Genomic DNA, 26,280 nt, shown 5'->3' with positions numbered 1-26,280 from the left:
TGCTCTATTTCCTTTCATTTTTCATAAAAATTTTAAAGAGTGTGTCAATATCTATAAAAATCCTTTCTTGGGTTTTGCTTTCTGTAGGTCAATTTGAGGAGAATTGATATCTTAACAATACCCATTGTTCCAATCCATGAACATAGTATATTTCTACATTTACTTAGAACTTTTATTTATTTATTTTTCTTAGTGGTTTGTAGTTTTCAGCATACAGATCTTAAGTTATTCCTTAGAATTTGTTTTTTCTTGGTGGTGGGAGGGTAGTGGTTAGGAGAGCTTTAGTGAGTAGTAATTTTTTTTAATGTTTTTTCCCCCCTGTCATTAACTGTTATTGCATAGAAATATCATCGACTTTGTTTATATATATATGTTCACCTTGTGTCTTGTGATATTACTAAACTCACTTATTAGTTCTAGAATCTCTTTTTTACATTCCTTGAGATTTTCTGCAAAGGCAATCAAGTCATGTCTGCAAATAGAATGTTATTTTTTTCTTAATCTATCTTTTATTTCTTTTTCTTTCCTTGCTGCATTGGCTAGGACCTTCCGTACACTGTTAGAGGAAAGTTGTCAGCAACAATATCCCTTGACTTATTTCCAGTCAGGATGAAGGCATTCAGACATTCATTATTAAGTATGATGTTAGCTGTATGGTTTTCATAGATGATTGTATGACGTTGAGGAAGTTGAGGTTTATCAATTTTATTCTTATCAAAGAACCAGCTTTTGGTTTCATTGATTCTTTTTCTACTGTTTTCCTCTTCTTAATTTTATTGATTTCAGCTCTTTATTAGTTTCTTTTTTTTTTTTTTTTTAAAGATTTTATTTATTTATTTGACAGAGATAGAGACAGCCAGCAAGAGAAGGGAACACAAGCAGGGGGAGTGGGAGAGGAAGAAGCAGGCTCATAGCAGAGGAGCCTGATGTGGGTCGATCCCATAACACCGGGATCACGCCCTGAGCCGAAGGCAGACGCTTAACCGCTGTGCCACCCAGGCGCCCCTCTTTATTAGTTTCTGCTTGCTTCAGGTTGGTTTACTTTTCTCTTTTTAATTTTTTTTTAAAATTATTAACTTACGACCATTCTTCTTGTCTAATATAAGCATTTGCCATTATAGATTTAACTCTTGTCACTTTTTTAGCTATGTTTCAAAAATTTTGATGTTTTGTATTTTCATTTTTTTTAAAGTTCAAAATACTTTCTAATTTCTCTTAGGATTTCCTTTTTGATTCATTCCACATTTGTAAATACGTTGTTTATTTTCCATGTTTTGGGGATTTTCAGGTATATGTCAGTAGTCCTTTCTTATATAATTCTTTTCGGGTCAAAGAATATACTTTATGACTTCAGTTCTTTTAAATGGTTAACGTTTGTATTAGGACACAGGATATGGTCCATTTATGTGCACGTAAAAGATGTGTAATCTGCTTTTATTCAGTGGAGTGTTTAAGTTGCTTGAGTCTGTCTTTTCAGGGTTTCTATATATTCATAGATTCTATGTCAACGTCTCAGTGAGTAATTTTAACATTTCCGAATGTAATTGTGCATTTGCCTACGTCTGCATTTAATTCTATCAATTTCTACTTCGTGGGTTTTCTAACTCTGTTGTAAGGTGCTCCCACATAAGTTCCATCTTGCTGGTGAATTGACTTTTACCACTGTGTAATGCTCTCTTTATCCCTAGGAATTTTCCTTGACCTAAAATCTTCAATGTTTGAAATTAATGTCATTAAAGCTTTTTTTATAGGTCATGGTTTATTTCTTTTCCCTATCATTTTACTTTTGTCCTAACAATATCTTTTTGTTTAAAATTGGTTTCTTATATGCAGTGTATTGTAATTTTTTTATTCCAGTTTCATTTTTTTTTTTCTTTTATCAGCTCTGATCATTTGCATTTAGTGTTTTTCTTGACAGGGGCAAATTTAGCTCTCCCACTTATAATTGTTTTATGTTTGTACCCTGTTTTTTCATTCTTTTACTTTCCCTTTCCTGTGTTCATTTGTATAATTTCAGTATTTTTAATACTCCTATTTAAGTTTTTAGTTGTCTCTGAATATTTTTGGTTGATTGGTTGATCATGACATACTTAACTTTTATAGTCTACTTAAGGTTAATATTTTATCTCTTCAGATGAAATGTAGAAACCTACAACCATGTAGTTTCCTTAAGCCTTTATGTTAACAGTTATCACATGCATTGCATGCACACGTTGAAACCCTTCCAGCATTGTTATAATTTTTACTTTATACAGTCATTAATACTTGACAAACTTGAGAAAAAAGTTTGTTATATATACCCAGATATTTACTGATTCTATTGATCTTCCTTTGATCCTGAATTTCAAGTTTGCTTCTAATATCATTTCTGTTTTCCCTGAAGAACTTATATTAGCATTTCCTGTAGAGCAGATATGCTTTCAATGAATTCTCTTTTCATTCCTTGGAAAATGTGCTTATTTTGCCTTAATTTTTAAAGGGTATTTTTACTGGTTATAGAGTTGTAGGTTGTCATTTATTTTCTTGGAGCCTTTAAAGTGCACCGTCATCTGGCTTCTTTGTTTTCTGTTAGGAAATCTAAAGGCATTAAGTTCATTGTTCTCCTATATGTAATGTGTCATGTTTTCCTTTGGCTGCCTCCAGGATACTGCCTTAATCTTTCTTTTTTTTTTTTTTTAATTTTATTTATTTATTCGACAGAGAGAGAGACAGCCAGCGAAAGAGGGAACACAAGCAGGGGGAGTGGGAGAGGAAGAAGCAGGCTCATAGCGGAGGAGCCTGATGTGGGGCTCAATCCCACAACACCGGGATCACGCCCTGAGCTGAAGGCAGGGGCTTAACCGCTGTGCCACCCAGGCGCCCCATAATCTTTATTTTTCATCTGTGAGATTATTTAGTTTTTACCTATGAGATGCATCTATCTGGTCATGATTTTCTTTTTTAAACTGTTTTGGAGTTTGCAGGCTTTTTCAATTTGTAAAATATCTATATCTATAACTATATATGTATGTACATATATACACACACACATATATGTGTGTTGGGATATTTATTGAAGTATAATTAACATAATATTAGTTCCAGGTGTACAATATAATGACTCAGTAATTCTATACATTACTCAGTGCTCATCAAGATAAGTGTACTCTTAATCCCCTTTATTTTAACCATCCTCCACCAACCTTCCCTCTGGCAACTGATGTTTTGTTTTCTGTATTTAAGAGTCTAGTGTTTGTCTCTTTTTTTCTTTGTTCATTGATTTTGTTTCTTAAATTCCACATATAATTATATGGTATTTGTTTTTCTCTGACTGATTTATTTTTCTTAGCATTATATTCTCTAACATCATCCATGTCATTGCAAGTGCCAAGATCTCATTCTTTTTATGGCTGAATAGTATTCCGTTATACAGACACACACACACCGCACCTTCTTTATCCATTCATCAATGAATGGATTGCTTGGGTTGCTGCCATATGTTGGTTATTGTAAATAATGCTCCAGTAAAAAGAAGTGTGCATATATCCTTTCAAATTACTGTTTTCATTTTTTTTTGGTTAAATATCCAGTGCTGGATCATATAGTAATTCTATTTTTAATATTTTGAGGAATGTCTGTACTGTTTTTATAGTGGCTGCACCAATTTGCATTCCCACCAACAGTGCAGGAGGGTTCCTTTTTCCCCACACCCTTGCCAACACTTGTTCTCTCTTGTGTTTTTGATTTCAGCTATTCTGATAGGTGTGAGGTAATATCTTATGGTTTTGATTTTTATTTCCCTGATGATGAGTGATGTTGAGCATCTTATGTGTCTGTTGACCATTTGCGTGTCTTTGGTGCAAAATATCTTCAGGTCCTCTGCCCATTTTTAATTGGATTATTTGGGTTTTTTGGTGCTGTTTTTAAATATATTTTGGGTATTAACCCTTTATTGGATAAATCATTTGCAAATATGTTCACCCATTCCATAAGTAGACTTACTGTTTTATTGATAGTTTCCTTCACTGTGAAAAACTTTTGTTTTGGTGCAGTCCGCTAGTTTAAGTTTGCTTTTGTTTCCCTTGTCTGAGGAGACATATCTAGAGGAATGTTTCTTTGGCTGATGTCAAAGAAATGGCTGCCTGTGTTTTCTTCTAGGGGTTTCATGGCTTCAGGTCTCACCTTTAGGTCTCACAGTAGTCATTATTTTCTAAAAAAAGTTTTCTTCATCAGTCTTTCCTCCTGAAACTTTTAGGGTAACTCATGTCAGATTTGATATTTATATGGTCTTACAGGTTTCTGAGTCTCTGATGAACTGTTTTAAGAATTTCTTCTTTTCAGATTTGACAATTTTTTAATGGTCTGTTTTGACAGGAACTTTCTTCTCTTCATTCTGTTATTGAGCTCATCCAGCCCAAATTGCAGTGTTTTGTTTTTAAATTATAAAATTCCCTTTTATTTCTTTTTTATAATTGTTTTTAACTATTTTAAAAAATTGTGATAAATATACATAACACCAAATTTACCATTTTAACCTTTTTAATGTGTAGTTTGGTGACAGTACATTCACATTGTTGTGCAACCATCCCTGCCATCCCTGCCAGTCACCCAGAGTACATTTTTCATCTTGCAAGACTGAACCTCAGCACCTGTTAAAGAGTGACTTCCTATTCCTCTTCTCCCCAGTCCTTTGAAACTACCATTCTACTCTCCATTTTTATGTATGTGATTATTCTAAATACCTCATCAGAGTGGAATCATACAGTATGTTTTATGACTGGCTTATTTCAGCTAGCATAAGGTCTCAGGGTTCACCCATGTTGTACTGTGTGTTGGAATTTCTTTCCTTTTAAAGGCTGAATAAAATTCTGTGTTTATATGCAACATTTTGTTCATTCATTCATTCATTCACTCAAGGACACTGGGTTGCTTCCACCTTTGGGTACTATGAATAATGCTGCTGTGAACATGGTTACATAAGTATCCCTTCAAGACTACTTTCACTTATTTTGGGCATATACTCGGAAGTAAAAATGGTGGATTGTATGTTTAATTATTTGTTTAACTTTTTGGAAAACCGCCACACCATTTTCCCTAGCAGCTGCAGCACTTTACATTTCTACTAATGCCCAAGTATTCCAATTTCTCTACATCCTTGCCTACGCTTTTATGCATGTATATTATTAATTTTTGATGGTAGCCATCCTAATGGATGTGAAGTGGTATCTTATTGTGACTTTGATTTGTATTCCCCTGGTGATTAGTGATGTTGTGTATCTTTTCATTTGCTTATTGTCCATTTACATATCTTCTTTGAAAAAATATCTATTCAAGTGTTTTGCCTATGTTTGAATTAGATTGGTTGCAATTTATATTTTCTTTGCCAAGGATATCTACCATTCCTTTAAGAGTTCTAGTTCTCAATTCATGGGGCATGGTTATTGCATCCACTTAAAAGTCTGATAATTCCACCATCTGGGTCATCTTGAGGATGGTGTCTTTTGATTATTTTTTACCTTAAGAGTTGAGATTTTTCTGTTTTCTGTGCACTGAGTAAAATTTGTATTGTATCCTGTATATTTTGAATATTGCATTATGAAATTATATTCTGTTGAAATCCCATCAATGTTGATTTTTTTTTCAATAGTCAATCCACCTAATTATTTTTAGCTTACAGTTCGCCTCTGACTCTTCAGTGCTGTGGTTTCAATGTTCAGTTCAGTTTTTCAGACCTCTCTCTAATGTTATCAGGTCATTCCATATGTGTGCCGGCAGAGCCAAGTCTGGTACCTTGGCAGTGTTCTGTAGAGTTCAGTTTTCAAATAGTCTGCAGTTTTTATTTGATTCAGTCCACACATAGGCAGTTCAGAATTTACCAAGGCTTCATATGTAGATTTAGAGAGTCTCTTTTTTGCACCCCATCATCTCTGGTTCCCCTGTATCCTTGGCTCTCAGGGACTTCTGTGAATTTACAGTTCTGAAAGAAGACTTGGATCTCTATTGCTTAATTTTGGATAAAGAAAACTCATTGTGAGAAACATGAAATTTGTGTATATTGTAAAACAAATTCTTGATGCTATATCCATTAAAGCCTACATATGATTTTTTTATGAGAATTTTAAGGTATAAATATCCCTCCCCCCAAAGTGGTGAGTTCATGTTTCCAACAATGAAAATAATGGAAAATTTTAGGACTGCCTATATTAAAGCAAAATCTAGTTTTTTATTAAATTTTATATCTGAGACAAAGTATTGCTTTGGGTGATGTCAGGGTTCAGAGGCATTGTGACTGATAACAAAACCTCAACAACTTTAAGTCCAGAATGACTCATAGTTACAAGCAAGACAGTTTCTTCTAGTAATGAAATTGACACTCCATCTCTTCTATTCAGTATTTTATTTTAATCATGATCCTTGCATTTTCCCGATGTTTGAGATTACTCTGTAATTCTGTTAAATCAGGATGATGTTCTCAAGTGACCACTTATTTTCACTGGAAACATATTTTCAGTATATCATTCAATGACACTGTGCTTAAATATTTAAGCTATTGTCAGGGTCGTTGTTTCAGAGGTGTCTGTTCACTTCATCCGATTTTTCATTCTCACCACTGAAAAACATTCTGCCTCAGTAACCAGCTCATTATGTCTTATTATCTTAGCTGACTACTTTGGCTTTGTTCAAACTGACAGCCAGCTTGATTATGCATTTATTAGTTCAATTACATATTTATCTGCCTGTATTATACACATTTTCATAATGTTTAGGTTCTATGAAATGATTTTTGTTGACTTTTTTGCATTTTTTGTGTAATAAGGAAGGAATAATAAGAAAGGAATAATAAGGAATAATAACAAAATTAATGGGATTTTATTGAAAGAAGTTGTGACCCAGGAAGTCTCTGTGTTAGAGATATTGTAATCCACATACATCTGTTTTCTAAATAGTTTTAGTGGAGAAGTAACCTTTTAATTGAACTAAGAACATTATATAGAATTTTAACCTTAAATTGTAAATGTATTAAATGGCAACCTGGTCAATATTGTTTAAAGTGTAAAAGTGTAAAGTATGCTTATTAATTCAGAAATATATCCTGAATTTTTCAATGTTGTATACACTGTTTGAGACTTAAGAGGTACAGTAGTAAACAAAGTAGACAAAACCTTCTGACTTCACTATGGTTCCATAGTATTGGGAACAAACAGACAACATCAAGTATCAGAAGGTGAGGAGTCGGATGGAGAAAAAGAGAGAAGGAGATGGAATCAAGCGGGGGAAGATACTGATATATTAAAATTGGAAGTCAGTCTCCAAAATGTCTTCACTAATCTACACTTCCACCAACTGTGAATCAAAGTTTGTAAATCTTCACCCACCTCCCACTTTTGATGGTATTTGGTCTTGCCTTTACTAATCTGTTGGGTATAACTGATACTTTGCTTCACCTTTTCCATGTTTTTCCATGTTTTTGGACATCACAAGTCTCTTTTTCCAAATTTTCTCATGCTGCTTTGAATATAAATTTTGATATTTATGTAGTAATCAATTATCAATCTTGTAATTTATGGTTTATAGTGACTTTTTGTCAGGCTTATTGAGGTATAATTTGCAATCAATATTATACATTTTAAATTTTACAGTTTATTGAGTTTTAACAAATGTTTATAATTGTGCCGTTGCTCTCAGAATCAGGATATCAAACATTCCTGTCATACCAGAAAGTTTTCTTGTATCTCTTTGCAGTCCTTCTGTCCCCTCACCTCCAATCCCTGGCAACTCCTGATGTGTTACCTTCTGTTAGAGTAGTTTTGCATTTTCTAGACTGTTTTGTAAATGGAATCATAAAGTATATAGTTTTTTTTTTTGTGGAGTTTTTAAAGAAGTCTTTCCTTACCCATATATAACAAAGGTTATGTATTCTCCAATACTTTTTTTAATTTAACACATTGATTTGCCTTCCACACTTAGCAACTTGAATCCATCAGGACTCCAATTTTTTGGTTAGTTAAGAACTGAATTGTTTCAGAACATAGTGATGGACTTGTTTCAGTACCATCTGCTAAGCAGTATTCCTAAAGAAATGCAGCTGGGATTTTTATTGAGATTGCACTGAATATATAGTTTAACTTAGAAAGCATGGCTATATTAAGTCATCTCATCCAGTAACATGAAATGACTCTTTATTCAGTTCTTCATGCCTTCTAAAAAGGCCTTTAATTTTTTTTTCTAAAAGGATCTTTAAATACTTCGTTAATTAATTCCTCATACTGAATTGTCTTTCTTAGTATTGTGAATTGCTTCTTATATTGTATATGTATTTGTTGGTAAATTATAAGAGTGCTGTTGATTCTTACAAATCAGTCTTCTACTTGGTCTTAGTGCTGAATTTTCTGATGAGTTTTAAGAGTTTGTTGATTTTATTAATTTTTGTGAGCAGATCATGTAGTCTGAAAATAGTAACAATCTCATTCTTCCCTTCAGGCTATTACATATGCTATTTCTTTTCTGAAAACATTGATCAGGACTTGCTCAATTACATTAAATGTAATGGTAAGAATAGAAATATTTATCTTATTCTCTATCATTAAAAGAATGCTTCAGACATCCATAAATATAATTATTATCCTTGGTTAGGTCTCAAATGTTTGACAGTGGGATACTTTTTCTCACAACATCAATTACAATTTTCCACAGAAGAGCTAGATAGGAGACCAGAACAATGATTTTCTCCCAGTCTGCCTTAATATCACCTTAGACAACTTAGCTATATTGTTTGGGCTATATTTCTTGAGCTCTTCATTGAATTGGTCTGGAATAGGAATCAGGCATCTATAAGCTTCCCAGGTGATTCTTTTATGCAACTAGTTTGAGAATCATTGGAGTGGTCCTAATTAATCTCTAAAGAATATGTATCTAAACTAGTTTAAAATTTTAAATATCGACTCCATAGTTTAAAATATATTGACAAAACTATAGGGAATTGTGGATTTCTCCAGTTAAAAACTAAGACACACCAGTGTTTTATTCATGGATATCATGAATTTTAGTATGTTAGGAGATACAGTTAGTTGGGGTAAAAAGTGTTCTATGTTGGTTATACTGATGACATACTGAGACTAAAATTACTGTTTGTTAAAAAGTCTTCTACCCACCCCAGGATCCCTCATATCCTATATAAAAGTTTCTAACATGAATTGGGGTTAAGATTTACAAGTTAAGTATCTTTTATCCAATACCTGCACACCTATTCTAGACCTGTATGCTTGTCCTGTAGGATAGATAATGTGTCCACAGTATGAAATATTTATAACCTCATGTGTAATTCATAAACGAAAAGCTGCTTAGTGGTCTTCATTTGTCTGCATTATTAGAATATGGGTTTACTCACCAAATATTAGCAACCTCCTGTTTAAAAAACCTTCCCTAGAAATGGCCCTTATATCCAGATGTCATTTCAAAGCTCAAGCTCTTGGCCAACAGGGCTATCTCTACGTGAAGAAATATCCTCCCAGATTCCCTGTGTTATGGGACCTAAGTGTCTTCTACTTTCTATCCCTTTTAGTCCCTGACTGCCCATTTCCCGTGTTGCATGCCACACTGCTTCTGACTGTTGCCAGTCTCTAAGGATGGAGCTCCTCTCTGCAGCTGCCTGGTAACCATTCTTTCCTTCTAGCTGCAGCTGCAATTCCAGAACATTGAGCATCAGGCTCCTTCGTGTCTACTCTGCTCCCTTCTCTTTTTATGGTTACAGGGAAGAAATTCTTCATTGTCTCTACTGCCTTATTTATGTTGGAAGAGGAACTGAGAAAGAATCTCTTGTAATTACTGAATGGAAAGTATATAGCAGGTAAAAGAGCAGCTGGACTCCGCCAGTCTGGGAGGGAGGTGAAGAAAGTGTATGGGACTAAAGTGGCAATTTTAATAGGAAAGGAAGAAAACTATGGTGGTATATGTAACATAGTTGACCTTTATTATCTGTTTAAATAAACTACTTGAAAAAATTTATACTGTGATTATCAAGAGGGTTGGTGCAAGGAAGGGGCCAGTGAACAGCCTCAGCTGTTAAGAACATACACTACATCTTGCATGTCTTGGCAAGGGAAACAAATGGAGAACCACGGGGAGAAAACAATTATTTCTAAGAGAAAATTCATCCTTTGTTCTCAACAGCTTTTCTTCAAAAGTACTTTTTGATTAGACTCAGTGAGTTGGGGCAGAAGCTTTGAGGTAAAAATCAACCAGATACATTTTAAGCAAAAATTATGTAAAAGAAACAATATAAAAATCCACAAAACATATTTCATTGTTAAAATTTCAGTATAAATTAGTTTTTTAATGACAAAAATGCTGGGCAGTCAGTTCTGTGATACATAACAGTGGAGGAGACATTGTAATTGTTTGCTGATGCCGTATAAGTGCCTCATGATATGCAGTAATGAGAGATTTAATAATGTCTCTCAGCTAAAAATCTGTTCTGTAAAAATTTTCTGAAGATCTTGGGTTGTAATGTATATTCTCTGGCTTCCTGTTTCTTAGTTGTTTGCTAATTAATTATATACATTTTTAATTGCTTTCTGCTGCTGCAAAGGAAATAGAGTATGAGCGAGTAACACTCTCAGAGAGATTACATAAAGAATCAATTCTATAAATTAACAGAAATAATTCTACTTTATGGGATGCTTGTGAGTTATACTTCCATATTTTATTTGGTTATAACAATTTAAATTTAGGGTCTAAACACTCTCTTTAATATATGGACTAATTAGAAATGCTAGCCACTGGTCACAGAAATTTAGAGCTTTCTAAAACTAGTATATTATCATGTCTACCAAGAAAACCTAAATCATTTAATAATACTAACATTTGTGTTAATCTTTATTTTACTTCAGTACAATGGTTTCATTTTTCTGGCTCTAAGGAGGGTTTTTTTTTTTTTTTTTTCTGTTATCTAAGTAGACAAAAGGACCTGTTGTTGGAAATAACCTCATTTTGCCAATCGTTTGGAAGAAGCATTTGAATTTTATAATTTCCTTTTCTGATCTGATCCTTGAGAGGCACCCTGTGAAATGGTGATGCACCATGGGGCAGAAAGATCTCTGGCTCAAGACCCGTATTCTTAGGCAAGTGAGTCACACTGTGAGTTAGCTGAACATTAAATGTCATTGAATTTACTTTTCTTTCTTGAATTTTAAAGCCTTAGTATTTCATGCTTAAACTGCCCACATTTTTGTTGTCGAGTAAGCATGATCCTTTATCAAAGCTTACTCTATTGTAAAAGCAGTCATACTATCATTTTATGAGAAATATTTTACTTAGGTAAATCCACCTTCCTAGCTCCCAGATTTAGATTATGTTTAGCAATGTTCAGTTATATAAATGTTTGAGACAAAAGGTGGGATTAGAGTATGTAGCTCAAGTTTGTTTTTTTCCAACAAAATTTTTCTTTGAGAAGGGATTGAATTTTTTTCTATCTTATGAAGTCCTATAATTACTTCATTCCTTTTTTGTTGATGTAGTACCTGTACTTTTTAATGTGCTCTGGCAGTATTTATCCATTCGAATGATGTCTTCCCTTTTATAAATTAGGGATTATATAAACCACCTATTAAAGTGGCAGTAAGATGTAATTCCCATGGTCTTTTTTTTTTTTTTTTTAAATCTGTGTAAGACCAGTATGATAGTGCAGCAATGCCAGCTAAGAAGTACAGAAAGTCATGTTTTTGGAAGTTGGATTTCAGTTGTTTAAATCTTCGGTCCTTGCGATTTCCCTTAAAAAATTTGGCATACATATGAGCATCGACTACAAGTCTTTAATGGTGTGGGCTTGTGATTTTATTTGAGAAGCCCCCTCAGGGACCATTGGTTTGCCAGGTACTGTCAGCCAAATCTTACTAACAGCTTGGGTAGTTTCATTACCTGTTTGTTGAGAAACTTTATTTTCATTAACAGTTGTGTAAATAAAGCCACACAGTATGTATTTCTTTTTTTTCCCCCCTTTAGAATGCACTGGTTAACCTTAACCTTCAGTCTGACTAAATTGAATAAGTGAATTTGTTTGTCTAGACTGATGTCCTTTAGAATTTTAGATAAATTATTTCTGACTCATTGGAGTTAAAACTTTATTTTGTAAATAATTTTACTTATTTTTAGAACTCTCTTAATAGTAAGTGTCTTCTCATTTTATTGAGAATGTCAACGTCAGTTCTGATTTTGGTGCCATGTCAGTGGTGTGTGTATTTTATGTTGGTCTTAATAACTTTTATCAGTCTGGATTCTTGTTTATGCAGGTTGAATGAGACTGAAAATACTGATGCTAGGTATTAAAATATTAATACCTATCAGTTTACAATTTTTATATTCTTAGTCATGGAAATCTATTCCAGCGTAGTGCATATTAGTAATGGTTTGTATACAAGGAAGCGTTTCCAGATTTACCTTTCATACCCATCATGTAGTGTTTTCTGTCTGTTAACTTAATTCTAAGTAGCTTCATATTAAGTCATTAAAAAACCAATATCTGTCATGATTCAAGTTGTAAGAAGTATTTATAGATATTAAAATGAGCAGCTTACTTAGTTATTCTCCATAAATCCTCTGTTTATCCAGTTCACGCAAAGAGGATGTGGACCCATGATTGGATTATTTAGCCTGATCTTGTCATTCTCCCTGGATAAATAACAAAATTTTGTGTTTTCCCACTTTACGTTCTTGCTTGATGGTTGATGACCATCCTTAAATGCCGAGAAACGCATCAAGGAATAAGAAAAATCACTCTGAGATTTTAACTGCAAATCATACAAAACAAGAGAAAAGAAGCAAATATTCAATAATGAATATTCATATATTTACACAGTGCACTGGATATACAGTGTGGAGTAACACTACATGTGATCCATGCTTTCTAACAGGGTACAGTTTTACCAGGGAAGATGGCAATTGAGTAAATAAAGTGATGAGGAAGGTGTAAGAAGGAAAGCTTCTGTAAGACTGTTACATTTAAGGATAGATAGGAGGTAACTAGATAAACAGATGGAAAATAAATAGACAGAAGGAAGAGTCTGAGGCAAGATATGCACGGTATATTCAAAGAAATCAAAGAAGTCAGTAAAACGTAAACATTCTTATCCTTGATTTTAAAGCTGTTAGTGGCTCAGAGGTGACCTTGCTTGCCTAAGTAAGACAGCTAATAAGTAGAAATCTTTTTTTTCTTACTTCTTGGAAAATCTGGGGCACAAAATGTTTTTGGTTTGTACTTTTTTGGGCGGGGGGCAGAAAATGTTTTAATCTCTTATTATATTTGGGATTACTGATCATCTTCCATGTAGGTAAGAGATGTCCAAAATAAATTATAAGGTGTATTTCCTGTGCTTACACAGTGCATAACTTAGATGACAAAATTGAATCAAGTCTGTGCAAATCACTAGGAAGGAGCAAATAAATAGATGTCAGTTCGTCTTATGACCTAATGAATTTTCCATGAACTTACAGAAGTTGGTGATGAAAGTAGGTTGGAAAAGATGGAGAAAGCTCTCTTGAGGAGTTGATGAACCATTTTAGGACTATATTGTTATGTTGAAAAACAAGCAACTAGAAGGGCACTAACAAAGGTGAAGAGATGGATAGAAGCAGGACAGCTCAGTCAGGGTGGGGGGAGGGTGTGCTGGGTTCATCTCAATGAACAGAGACAGTCAGGGCCCATGGAGATTTTTGGGAAGTAGTCCAAAGAGTTTAAACTTAGCACAGTAGATAGTGAGGAGATACTGGAGGTGCTTGAGAGGCCAACACATAGCTAACTGATAAATAACAAAAGTCATGGAGTTTCCATTCCTTATGGTCTGCTAAAAATAGTCTAGGCAATAATAACAGTATTGGAGACATTCATTACAAAGAACCGTTTAAACAGAGAAATATTTACAATTTACATCTCCTCTCTTTTAAGTGTTTCCAAGTGAAAATAGGTTAAACTGGTATAGTTAACAAAGCTTGCTGAACAGAAACATAGGTTTAATTTTGTGTACAAACAAGGATATTTTAACCACTAAGAAATAGTGAATGAAGGGGGAGCCATAAAATGTTCATGTTTAGACAGAATGCTATCAGGGGAGTTTTGTACTTTGTTTCAATTGAGAAAAATTTAACGGCTTTTGGAGCTTTTAAATGAAGAGAGAGTGATGATGATGTAGCTAGACCCTCATAGCCTTGTTCACTCTGAAGATTTTAACAATATGAAGATAGACTGAGTCTGATCCCTCAGTCTCCAGAAGGCTCTTCAAGTACATCTGGCAGGACCACTATAGAAGTGTATCTGACCAGGTTTGCCAACATGAGCTATGCATTTTCATGTTTGGGTACTAGTGATCTTTATCGCAATCTGATCAGAGTGGATGGGGTAGGGGGAGGAACAAGAGAGAGAGAGAAGAAAGCAATTGTGGCATTTTCAAAACCTCATCCTAAGTATTTTCTAAGGAAATGGCTATTTTTGATTTTGCATTTGCATGTGGGTTCCATCTGACAAAATGAACATAGGAAGTGAGTTAATTGGTGCCTTCCCGTGTGTGATGGTTGTATACACGGATTGCTCCTATAGCTAGCACACCCAGTCATGTTGCTCTTCACTGGCAAGGATATGTTTATGGCATTGATCTAGTTCCTGGAACTGATGATGACTGAACATATTTTAGAAATATGGCTCTCTTTCTTATATGTCAAAAATCAAGTATCTGGGTTTAATTTATAAAACGAATTTAAATACACTGTGCTCCTAGTACTATTGCTAGTTCATTTGTAATACTTAGATCATTTAATCTGTCAGTGTTTCTCTTTTGTCATATATAATCATAAATAAAACTTACAGACTTAATTAATTAAAACTATCCATATGGTTGGGTTTTTCTTGGAGAAAGGGTTAGGGAAGATGGCTAGAGAAGAGTTGTAATCTTATGGTAAGAAAGAAAATGATAAGAAAATAGACTTCTGAAATCATTCTACAGAAAAGTAGATTTCAGAGTCAGCTCTATGTTAAGTTTTCTTTCTGCTCTGCTATGTTTTCTATAAATAAGGCTTTGGCAGTGTTACAGAAAATTATATTTAATAATAAGTTTGAAATACATTATAAATTTCTTAATCACTAAAATATCAACTGTGTTTAATGGACTATGCAAAAGTGAGAATGCTTTTTGAAAAAAGTTCTAAAGTAAAACAGTGTTTCTTATAAAGCATTTAGCACCAAATTTAAGTGAATGTTCCATCACTGGGATATTTGGTCAATTGAATGCTTGCCCACTGGGAAAATTAATTGGATTTAGATCCCTACTCAGTAATTTACTAAGAGCAAGAATAATTAAGAGAAGCTTTTAAGGCTGACAGACTTGAGTTCAAATCCCGGTTCATATCCTCAAATGACTGGCTTACTCTCTCCACACCCTCAGTTACCTTATTTGAGAAAAAAGGAGTTTAATCACATGAATGTTTTAATGATTAAATAAGATAATGTGTATAAATGTATTAACTAAATGAGGCACCACAAAATAAACATCATAACTATTCTGTGCCTTTGGGCAAAGCATTTAAACTCTTTGAACATAAATATCTTCATTTATAAAATTAAGGTAATATGGCCTCACAAGACTGCTACAATCAAAACACTGAGATATTACAAAAACATTTGGGAATTGTCAAGAGGGAGAAATTGAGGATGATACCCATGTTTCTGCCTGGACTTCTAGTTTATGATGGGGCCTTTTACTGTAATCGTGACACAAGGCAGGAAGCAGGTTGGAGGGAGCAGATGATGAGTTCTATCCTGGGCATGATGAATTGGAAACTGAAACAGCTTTAGAAAGTCACACACAACTGAAAGTCTTGTTAAAAATAAAATGATAAGAATTTCTGCCTTGGTCATGTGCATACCTGTTATGGATAAAATGTCATTTTGCCAGCTACCATGGCTAAGTCACTTTTTCATGTATCTGTGGTATCTAAAATGGACATTTTTTATTACTACTCTTTCTTCCTGAGTTGGAGCAAATACGTATATTACCTTGTGAATGATCTTTGGTCTAGGCCTTCTGTGTTGTGATTGGTTAATCAGTGTGTGGACCAGATGGTGCAAATAGCTCTGTGTGAATCACATGCTTAAACAAAAGTGAATATTACATGTATTCTGAATTTTCATGGAATTTATTTCCTCTAAGTCAGCTGATGTCTGGCATCACAAGTTGAGAAAGTATTCCAAAACATTATTTTCACCTTGGAAATGTCAGAATTAAGTTTATATTTAAATTATGTATTCAAATCACATTTATGTGAATGAAGTCAGAACATATTTCCCTTTAACTTGATTAACCTTCATGTTGATCATGTTTAGGCCTGGGCTTACTCAGTTGATCTCACTTGAGGTTCTCTGTTGAGCAAAGACTTTACCTGTGCACACCAGCTGGTTATGTGATTGGCATTACATAAAGTCAGCTGAATTTGGTGAGGGTACATGAGAGGCATGTATTAAGATCTCAAGTCCAAAAGGCGGTGTAGATAAGGCTTAGGGTATTGACTCGGAGCTAGACTTGAGTTATGCCACAGTAAGGTTTCAATACGGTGGTATGGGAAGCGTCACAAGGATACTTGGAGGGTAAATATCTGGTTTAAATTGTGTTTCTGTCACAATGGACAGGTTGCTTAAAGCTCAGAACTCAACTACATTTTTGAAACTGGAATAAAAATAGTACTTTCCTCATGGAGTTGCTGTGAGGATTGGATGTGTTATGTTAACATAACTAAAATGTGTGGTAAAATGTGAGAGTAAGAGAAACAGTATCTGTTACTACTATTATTAGAATATGGTCATAGATGTTATCAGTGTATAAGCCACTGAAGCCATAAATGTAATAGGGTATCCCCTACCGACAGCAAAGATTGGGAGGAAAGCCTAGGACAGAGTCCCAAGGAAGGTGACATTTAAGGGATGGGTAAAGGAGTGGAGACCAGCTGAGATGTAACCATACAGGTAGGAAGAAAATCAGGCAAGTGTAATAATGTGGGAGCTAAGATAATGGGACATTTCAATTAAATAGAATTGGTTAACATTACCAAAAACAAAAACAAACAACCTCCCCCCCCCCAACAAAAAGAGATTACAACATTCCGCACTTCCACGCCCCCTTAGTAGGTTGTAACCACATAATTAGAACTGACTGTCCCATATTCAGATATTACAGAGTGAATGGTGCGCTCAAAGTTGGTTTTTGCAGGGGATTCTCAGATTTACAGCAGGTTGTCAAGATAAGCATTTTCAAACATTTGCTTTACGAGGTAGCAAAGTAGACACCTTCACAAGAGCTGTTGGAATGTAATTGTTAGGGACAAGTCTAGTGGCAATAAGCTGAGTCTGAGCATTAGGGAATTGGAAAACAATAGCAATACCTATGAAGAGGCAGGCAGGAAGGTATGGGCCTGAGGGAGACTGGCAGGTTTAGGAGATTTTTATTGTTCTAGGGTGGGAAAACATTCTGATGTTAAGGAGAAGTTAAGAAGGTGGCAATATGGGTGAGAGAGGAGATACTCAGTAGCATAAGGATGTCAAAGCAGTAGGATACACAGCATGGTTAAGCAGTGGGACTTCGAGGGACAGTGATAGAAGGGACACTGTTGAGTGTAATGGGATACATGGAGAAAGGATGGTTCCAGTGAGGTACTTTGTAAATTGGTATCAAGTTCAGGAAACTCCTGTCTGATAGCTAGCACTTTATCTTTCACGTAAAGAGAGGCAAATTTTAAGAAGGGCATAAAAATTCAATATCCAACTGGGAAGAATTGTACCACTCAGTACTTAGGAGTAAAATGTGACAGTAATAGAGCCAGTCCTGTTCGCATTTAATGGGAGTTAGTTACTTAAACTACCAGACCTCATGGTTTAGCTCTCTAATGGGACCCTGTCAGTGCCAGGGCACGGCGGGAGCCCTTGAGCAGTGGCCTGATAAGCATCCCCAAGGAGGCAAAGTCTGCTTTACAAAAGGTGGCCAGATTATATAAGGCCATGGAAGCAATACCAGAAATGATGCTGTAGAGCTGTCCATTAACTTTTTCATTGAATATAAAAATGCTAGGAAATGAGTATTCAAAAATTACTTATTCCTTTACCTATTTATTTGTAATACCAAGAAATTCTGTTCTTTGACTACTTTTCTACAGAAAATCACTTTGTCTTGATAGCTCTATTTTGTTTTTTTCAAGAGTGAACTCTGGCCATAAAAATAGAAGAGAAACTTTACTATAGGGTTCATTTCTGAAATGAATTTTAAAAAATGAATGATTGAGACAAAATGGAACTTTTTATTCTGAATGAGGTCGACTTGAAAATTAGCAGAAACTGGATTTGAGGTAACTATCTTGTATTCTCACATCTCTGTCTTTTGAGGAGATAGTATCCCATTAATAATTAAGTATTTCATGTGTAACAAGAAACTGGCAGTCTCCTTAGTTTTTTTTTTTTTTTTTTTTTAACGATTCAGAAGTTATGCTCAAACTTCAAAAATTTTTAAGGTAACGTGACCATTTTTGGAAAACATCATCCTGTTGGGGTTTGGATCCTATGGTTTTTTTTTTTTTTTTTTTCCTAGCATCTTTGCATTTGTCTTTCTATAGGGCTTCCTACAGGAAATTTTATCATGTCCATTCTACATAGAAGTTTGTTTCCCTTTATCAGCAAATCATTTATAAATGTAGATAAAAAGCTAAATTCTTTTATATCAGGTTTTACAAAATTTGCTCTCGAAATTTTGAGAGAGCAGAAAATGAGTTTTCTTCAGAAAATGAGTTTGTCATTATAAATATTAATATTTGCTAGTAATAAAAGTTCTGCTTTGAGGATTTATTTAAATTGGGTAAAAATATAATATATACAGGAATATACGAAGATTTATAGTCTTCTAGTTCCTGATACAGTATCAGGGTAAAGAACTAAGCTCCTCTAACAAAGACATCCTGGAGCAGTGGCTCCAACAAGATACAAGTTTATTTCTGTCTTGGCTAACAGTCCAGATATATCATCCAGGTCTTTAAGTAGCTCTGTTTCACGCAGGTCATGCCTCTGGCATTTTAATATGTAACTTCCAAAGTCAGTGGTTGCCACTGCTATAAATAAAAATGGAAAAAGAACATAAGCCTTGGGCCAGAGATTTCCTCTTAAGCTAGTCACATAGGAGTTGTTCACATCATTTTTGCTTGCACTGCATTAGCAATGGGGGATGAATCACATGGCCAAACATGTACCAAAGGAAGCAGGGAGTGTGGGCAGCCGGCAGCCATGTCTCCACTACACTTTACTGTTAACACAGAAGGAAGGAGAAAGTCTTTAGTGGACAGCTAACAACATCTGTCACAGATACAAATGAATGTAAAAGAGAAACACGCTGTTGTAAGAGCATTATCCAACTCCTAGAGATTTTTGAAAAGTAAGATTTTGTGTTGTCACTTTAATATTATTCCAGATTACTCTATGCTGTTGTAGATTCAATCGTAATGCGTGAGGTTTGTGTAACATGTTTTATATAGGACTAACTTTAAGGTGAGAATAACAGTGTATCATGAGATAAAAAGCCATGTTATACTGAGATTTTCACCTATACCTATTTTACCTATACCTGCTTTCCAATTATTTCAGATATTTTCCTGAATTAACTGTGCATTTGTAAATGTATTCATACATATGCATTTCCCCCATCCCATGTTTGGTATCGGGCTTCCTCCTACCTAGAACTTGAGAGTTCAGAAGGGGAAATGTATCTGGGGATAATCATGTGTAATACATGAACGAGAGGGGTGGCAAAAAAGGAGGTGTTTCAGAGAATAGACCAGCCTACTCAGGATGTGAAAGATGGATAGAAGTATCAACGTTTACAACAAGGAAACTCAGAGGAACATTATAGGAAGAAAAAAAAGTTATGTCCAAGGACATGGGGTCTGGGGGACTGCAAATAGGTGATAGGATTAGAGTGAAGGGCCTGGAAATGGGACAGAGTGTTCAAAAGGACCTTGGGTGCCATGCTGATATGTCAGCATGACCTATTTGGTGATTCTAAAATCCGTGGCCTATGTGAATATATTTCTGGGATTTATGTCCTTATGGAGACATCCTTGCAAATGGTAGTCTAGAATATTTCTCTTTTTTCTTAACTTTTAAACATAAATCATACCACCATAAAAAATAAACCAGCTGATTTTTTAAGCTCAAAATATGAAAATTCAAATTTCAGGGTATAATAGTATTTTTTAAATCTGTTTTTTATTATATAACAGAATAAAAGGTCAGTCTACATTTTAATATGCAATATGCTAAATCTTTTTTCTTAAATAGTATGTAGCAATACAATTGCATCCATCCTTCTATGAGAGGAACACTTTATTTTTACATGTAAAGTGAGTGTAAAGACCCTATGAGATAACTTTTGTTAGTCTCTGCTAATCTAGTGATGTTAAATAAGCATTCTTTTTTTTTTATTCAACCATACAAAAGAATCAAGTATTTATCATATGACATGTTGAAAACATTTTTGAAGTCCCATAAAACTTTCAAAGGAAATTTGTTGTAATGGGTAGCCATGGAAGGTGTTCTAGCCAGAGAGTAACGCAATTACATTGCTTTATAGAAAGACCCGTTTCAAAGCAGCTTGGTGGATGAATTGAAAATAAATAGAAAGATAAATGAGTAGAAAGAAGGCAAGGCAAGGTGAAAGGTGAGTGCAGGAGGGATGGGAAAGAGCATGGAAAATGGAGTAAGGAGATACCCACTAGGAGCAGAAGGGAGAAGTCTTAGAGAATGAGAGGGCCAAAGAGGGGAAGCGGGTAGTGAGGGCTCTGGGAGGCTGGGATGGTGTGGATTTCAGCCTTCCAGCCACTGCTGCTGGAGGCAGTGTTGACTAGAGAAGGCTCTGGGGGAAAGGGAACATCTAGAAGGGAAGCTCACACATGTGTTCTGTTTTAGAAATTTAATTAATATTATCTTATTCATATAATGACAATATTCATGTGACTTGGTTTTATCCTAATACTGATTTGTTGCAGAACATATTGTTTCCATGTGAGAACCTTCTCCCATCTCTTAGATGTCCTTCCAAGTACTTCCTTTAATTCTAGTTCCTTATCATCCTTATGTCTGTGTCTCCAAATCAGAAAAACAAGAACATGCTTACGAATCTCACTTCTTGGCTCTGTGTTTGTGTGTGGGGGGACACATTTGTGCTCTGAAAGATTTCCCCATGCCTCAAAAAGCACTAGAATTATTTCTTCTCTTTCTCAGAAGCTTCCTGTGACTTCCTTTGAAGTCTTTGTGATCGAGAGAATTAATTTGAGTCTCTGAGGGCATTGGGTTTGGAGTGAAAACCTTGTCTTTGCTGTTAATTTGCTGCGTTGTGTGAGGCAGAAGACGTCACGCTTTTGGAGCTTTATTCTGCCATTTGTTGAATTAAAGATTTGGATTAGAAGAGAGTTTCTTAACTCCGTTGGTTGGCCTCATTTCAGGGGATCTATGAGCTCCCTAAAATTATATGGAAAATTCTGTGTCTGTTTATGCAAACACTTTTCTACAAGAAGACCCACAGCTTTCATCAGATTCGTAGGGTTTTGCGACTCCCCCCAAAAGTAAAAACAACAACAAAAAAACCAGTATTATGATCATTTGACATAACAAACGGATTTCTTGCTGTAAAACTTCCATCATTTGATGGCAGCAAAACTATTCCACATGACATGTTATGCAATTTCCTTAGATATAGACCTATCATTTTATGAATTCATTCTTAAGTTGTGTTGTACTTTTAGTGCCTCTGTGATCATCCAAGATGCCATCAATAACATCCCAGTGTCTGGTCTCTGAGGGAGAGGATGGAGTGGGGAAGATCAAGTGAAGATACAAAGGTCACCCGAGGAAGGATTCTTTGTGGTCCAAACATGTGTCACCTGATTGTTGAGAGTAGGAGCATATTTAGATTTTCTTCCCTTCACTTAGGCAAACCACGAGAAAGGATGTTAAACCCTTGGCACTGTCCTTTGACAGAGCTGCCAATGTCTGTCCTAGACACAGAAATTGGCTGCAAAGTACAAGTGTGGACAAAACTGGCCAAACCTTGTCTAACGCCGAGCAGTGACAGTTATGGAGATAAAGTAAGTGAGATAAAACAAGAATGAGTGTTGACCCCAGAGCTGTTTTTAAGTCTGAACCTTGGCCAGTGCTCTAATAAACTAACCCAAACATACCTCGTAAGTTCCACATAGCATGCTTATATAGTGATTACTTTTTCATTCTCAGTACTCAGTGAGAATATACAGAGTTTAGCTTCATTTCTGTTTGCTTAATTTATAAACAGTGGCTTAGTCTTTAAGAAATTTATACAGGATCTATATTGACCGTAATCATATTTATTTATACTGTCCCCTCCCCTTGACTTCCTCTTATATCTTTCCCATATCCTGGAGACTATTGCTTTTCAAACTAACTGAGGTTAAATAACCCATTTTTGTTCATTTGTTTGTTTATTGTAATTTTCCTCAATTTATCATTGTGTTTTTACCGTACATACCTAGGAAGCAACTTGTTATGTGACTCACCACATTAGATTCAGCAATGTTTGAACTGGTCCATAGCCTGTTCAGTGAAGTGAGTCCACTGATCACTTGCTTAGAAATTGCATGAATATGGTTTGCAGGAATTTTTGCAGGACTAAAATGAGAGGACAATTGATATATGTGGAATATATGATGGTGATTGTATGATATGTAGAATATATGATATGTGGAATGTATGATGGTGATTGCTGGCCCGTGGTTTGGTAGAAGACATAACTAGGACAATGCATCCAAAACAGCACTGCATTAGTATGCAAGTGCAGTAATGTTTTTCAGGTTCGTAAGTAAGAATCATTGGAAAATATTAATATAGAAAAGCTTCAGTCGAAGATAACTATATTAAAAGGACTCTCAGGCTTTGCCAAAAAGTCTCAAGAACAAGAAAATCTCAAATGTAATCTCCAGTTTCTAAACTGGTTGACTGGAAGGAATTAATTTATCAGTGATAATATATTTAATACTCAGGCACACATTTTTACTCTGGTACGGCAAAAGTTTACTCTCGTTACTGTCAATACTTGAACATGATATATAAAAACATCCCTTTACGTTCAACATATAATTCCACATACAATTCACATGGGGAATCAAGTCTGTAAAACGTAACCAGGCTCAATAAATGTGTTTACGTTAGATTCATGGAAATGAAAACCTTGAGTTCTGTTTCTGTTTGGTTTCGGCTCACTGCATTACAAGTAGGAGGCGGGCCATGCCCCATGGTTGCATCAAGTCAGGGCATTTAATGTGAGATGGAAAGAGCAATTTAAAAACTTTCAAAGTGTGACAAGGGATTTATTCCGTTTTAGTACTAACACTTAGCAACTTGGTGATTTGTTGCCAGGATCACTTCAGCATCTTCCACTGAATAGCCATCCTATTAATCTTAATAATACCCTCCTTAATAAGACAGAGAGATGTTTGTTTTAATAAAGTAAGTTTTAAAAATTCTAAAGTACAAAGGAAGTTGCTGATTGTCCCCAAATTGAGGGGAAATAACACTATAAAGTGAATCCTAGTTACTTAACTATTCCGTTGAAATTGTACAGTACAGAGTTTTTGATAAATTTGTTGTTAAAACTCATTTTGCTCATTTAGTTATAGTCTTTATTCAAGTATTAAAGTTTTAAAAATAATTGTGGCCCCAAAAAGCACTCTGACTGTATCAAATCACACCAGTTCTGTATGTAGAATGTATCAATGAGGTGAAATGAGCTTCTATTAATACTTGATGTTTCTATTAAAAGGCTAAATGATTTGATAGATGTATCTAGAAATTGCTGGTCTCCTAAGGAACTATTTCAGCTAATAGGGATACTGCATACTGTCTTTTTAAATAAAAATATTATGCTTGAATGCTAAATTTTGAAGAAATGGAGAATACTAGATAAGGGTCTTGATATTCTCAATACTGAACACACTACCTGCACTTTGGTGGTGTCGTGTTTATTACCACGGCTTCTGTGACCTTAGTGAGAAATCATTGGCACTGGCATAGAAAGAATATCTGCGTTGTCTCCTGTGCATTCCCTGTAGAATGTTCTTGTAGATACGGCATTCCATAATATTATCATAGCCTTGGTCTGTCGTTCCATGCTGTGGCAAGATAGAATGCAGATGTTTCAACTTTACCACCTCATAGCCTCTCTGGAAAGCATTTAAAATAGAGCTTTTTAGTGGTTAATAATAAAAACTCAAGTCGGGGCGCCTGGGTGGCACAGCGGTTAAGCGTCTGCCTTCGGCTCAGGGCGTGATCCCGGCATTATGGGATCGAGCCCCACATCAGGCTCTTCCTCTATGAGCCTGCTTCTTCCTCTCCCACTCCCCCTGCTTGTGTTCCCTCTCTCGCTGGCTGTCTCTATCTCTGTCGAATAAATAAATTAAAAAATCTTAAAAAAAAAAAAATTAAAAAAAAAATCCTTTAAAAAAATAATAAAAACTCAAGTAAATTTTAAGGATCTAGTTGGTTTTACTAATCAATTTATGAGTCAGCGCCAATCTAGTGAGTAAAGGGGAGTTCTGAGAAGTTGTATAAAATGGAAGGATTTTATGGGACAGGACAATTAGCAAAAGAAAAGAAAGGATTGTTTCAAGCAAGGTCACATTCCCTTAGGGAAAGCGAAAGTGATCTTATTGGGTGGATTACCTCATCATCCCTTGAGGATTGGAGGGGGGCCCCTATGACAGATTACCTCCTTGGTGTTGACCAGAAAAATCCTGACTGACCCCTTAAGACTGTGTTTCTGTGGGTGGTTCAGACTGTAAGTAGGTTAGGTATTAAGTCCTGGTTTGGTGACTTGGCCTAGCATAGGTGACTCCATTGGAGGCCTGTGTGTTTTGTTTTTTGTTTTTTAACACTGGAATCCATCCCAGGTGAATCTGAGTCAACTCAGTTCCTTCCAAATCACCAATGACTTGGTTCGTGGTGACGTGGTGAAACAAACCATATGTAGACCTAATTTTTTTAAAAGCCCATGTTTGTTTTTCTAAAATCTGGTTTTGTTGTGCATATATGAAATTATGATTTGAGTTTGCTATTGATTTGCCTTTGCTTACAGTAATGTTGTCACAGTCATGATGACTTATGATAACATAAGGGGCTGCTTATGTTGCTTATGATAACAGAGGGGCTGCTTCAAGATTAGTTTTCTTCCTTTCTGAAGATAAAGTATAAAGGAAATAAAATGGAGGAAATTTTCAAACTTGTAAAGAGTAAACTTTAAAATTAAATTTTAGGCTTTACTGATCCTTAACACACAATAGTCGTTTTTCTGGATACCAATTGCTTCAAGTCTAAAGGGTACATTAAGATGTTTCAGAAACTTCACTGAGAGGGCTTTATTTTTGTTTACCATTTAAAATTGTTTTCTTCTGTGCATGAAGTGAGACGTTTTGGATGTAGTTATTGCTTATCCACTTGTTTCACTGTAGCATATCAACTAGCTTTTTATTGTATTTGGCAAGCTCATTTATTTAAGACAGGCTTGAAGAACGTTTTGAAATATTGGTTGGCAAGAAAATTAAAAACAACAACAACAACAGCAGACGTGTCCCTACTCACAAGTTTGCCTCGCTGCCCTCTCCTGAGGCGACAGTGTTGTTACTAATTAGAAGGGTTAGAAAAAGAGCTGACAGTCATTTGCAGATTGAATCCTACTTCACTTGGCAGCTGGCCACATTCTCTTGGGCACAGTCTGCTTAATCTGGGCCACACATCTATTGTCATCTAATTGACGGTTTTTTAGATTCAGAAAACATACTCTAAGAAGGGCCACCCTTTACTGTCATGTACTTGCAACATTTTTATGCCCTTTTTGTGTTAATACCATAAAATATTATAGAAAACACTAAGGTATTTACGGAAAAACTTAAGAGATATGCGTATAACATATACATCTTGCAGTTTTTTTTTTTAATTCTGTTTGTAACTGTTTTGTGCTGCCTTTGCTCCCCTCCCTTGTGATGGGAAGTGTGATGGGATTAAATTATTGTTGGTACAGCTGACCCTTGAACAACGCGGGTTTGAACTTTGTGGATTCGCTTATATGCTGATTTTCTTTTTTTCCAATAGATACAGTACTGTAAATGTATTTCCTCTTTCTTAGGATTTTCTTAATGTTTTCTTTTCTCTAGCTTTATTGTAAGAATACAGTATATAATACATATGACATACAAAATATGCATTAA

The 26,280-nt window shown here is 35.1% G+C and overlaps 1 protein-coding gene across 2 annotated transcripts in view; it reads left to right on the top strand.

Moving 5' to 3' along the window:
• Positions 1 to 26,280, top strand: part of CRPPA (CDP-L-ribitol pyrophosphorylase A) — a 290,868-nt gene that overhangs the window by 224,235 nt on the left and 40,353 nt on the right. Inside the window, exon 10 of one of the 2 annotated variants that reach the window (XM_034668623.1) lies at positions 7,169 to 7,775. The exons of the other annotated variant lie outside the window; for it this stretch is intronic. Within the exon in view, the coding sequence (XP_034524514.1) occupies positions 7,169 to 7,273 (105 nt within the window). The 3' untranslated portion in view covers positions 7,274 to 7,775. Of the gene's footprint in view, positions 1 to 7,168; positions 7,776 to 26,280 lie in introns of those variants that run through there. 2 annotated transcript variants of the gene reach the window in all.

The sequence above is a fragment of the Ailuropoda melanoleuca genome, chromosome 1 (assembly GCF_002007445.2).
Source record: "Ailuropoda melanoleuca isolate Jingjing chromosome 1, ASM200744v2, whole genome shotgun sequence".
Lineage (NCBI taxonomy): Eukaryota > Metazoa > Chordata > Mammalia > Carnivora > Ursidae > Ailuropoda > Ailuropoda melanoleuca.
Note: the sequence above shows the minus strand (reverse complement) of the source record. Positions and strands in the feature narration are given on the sequence as shown.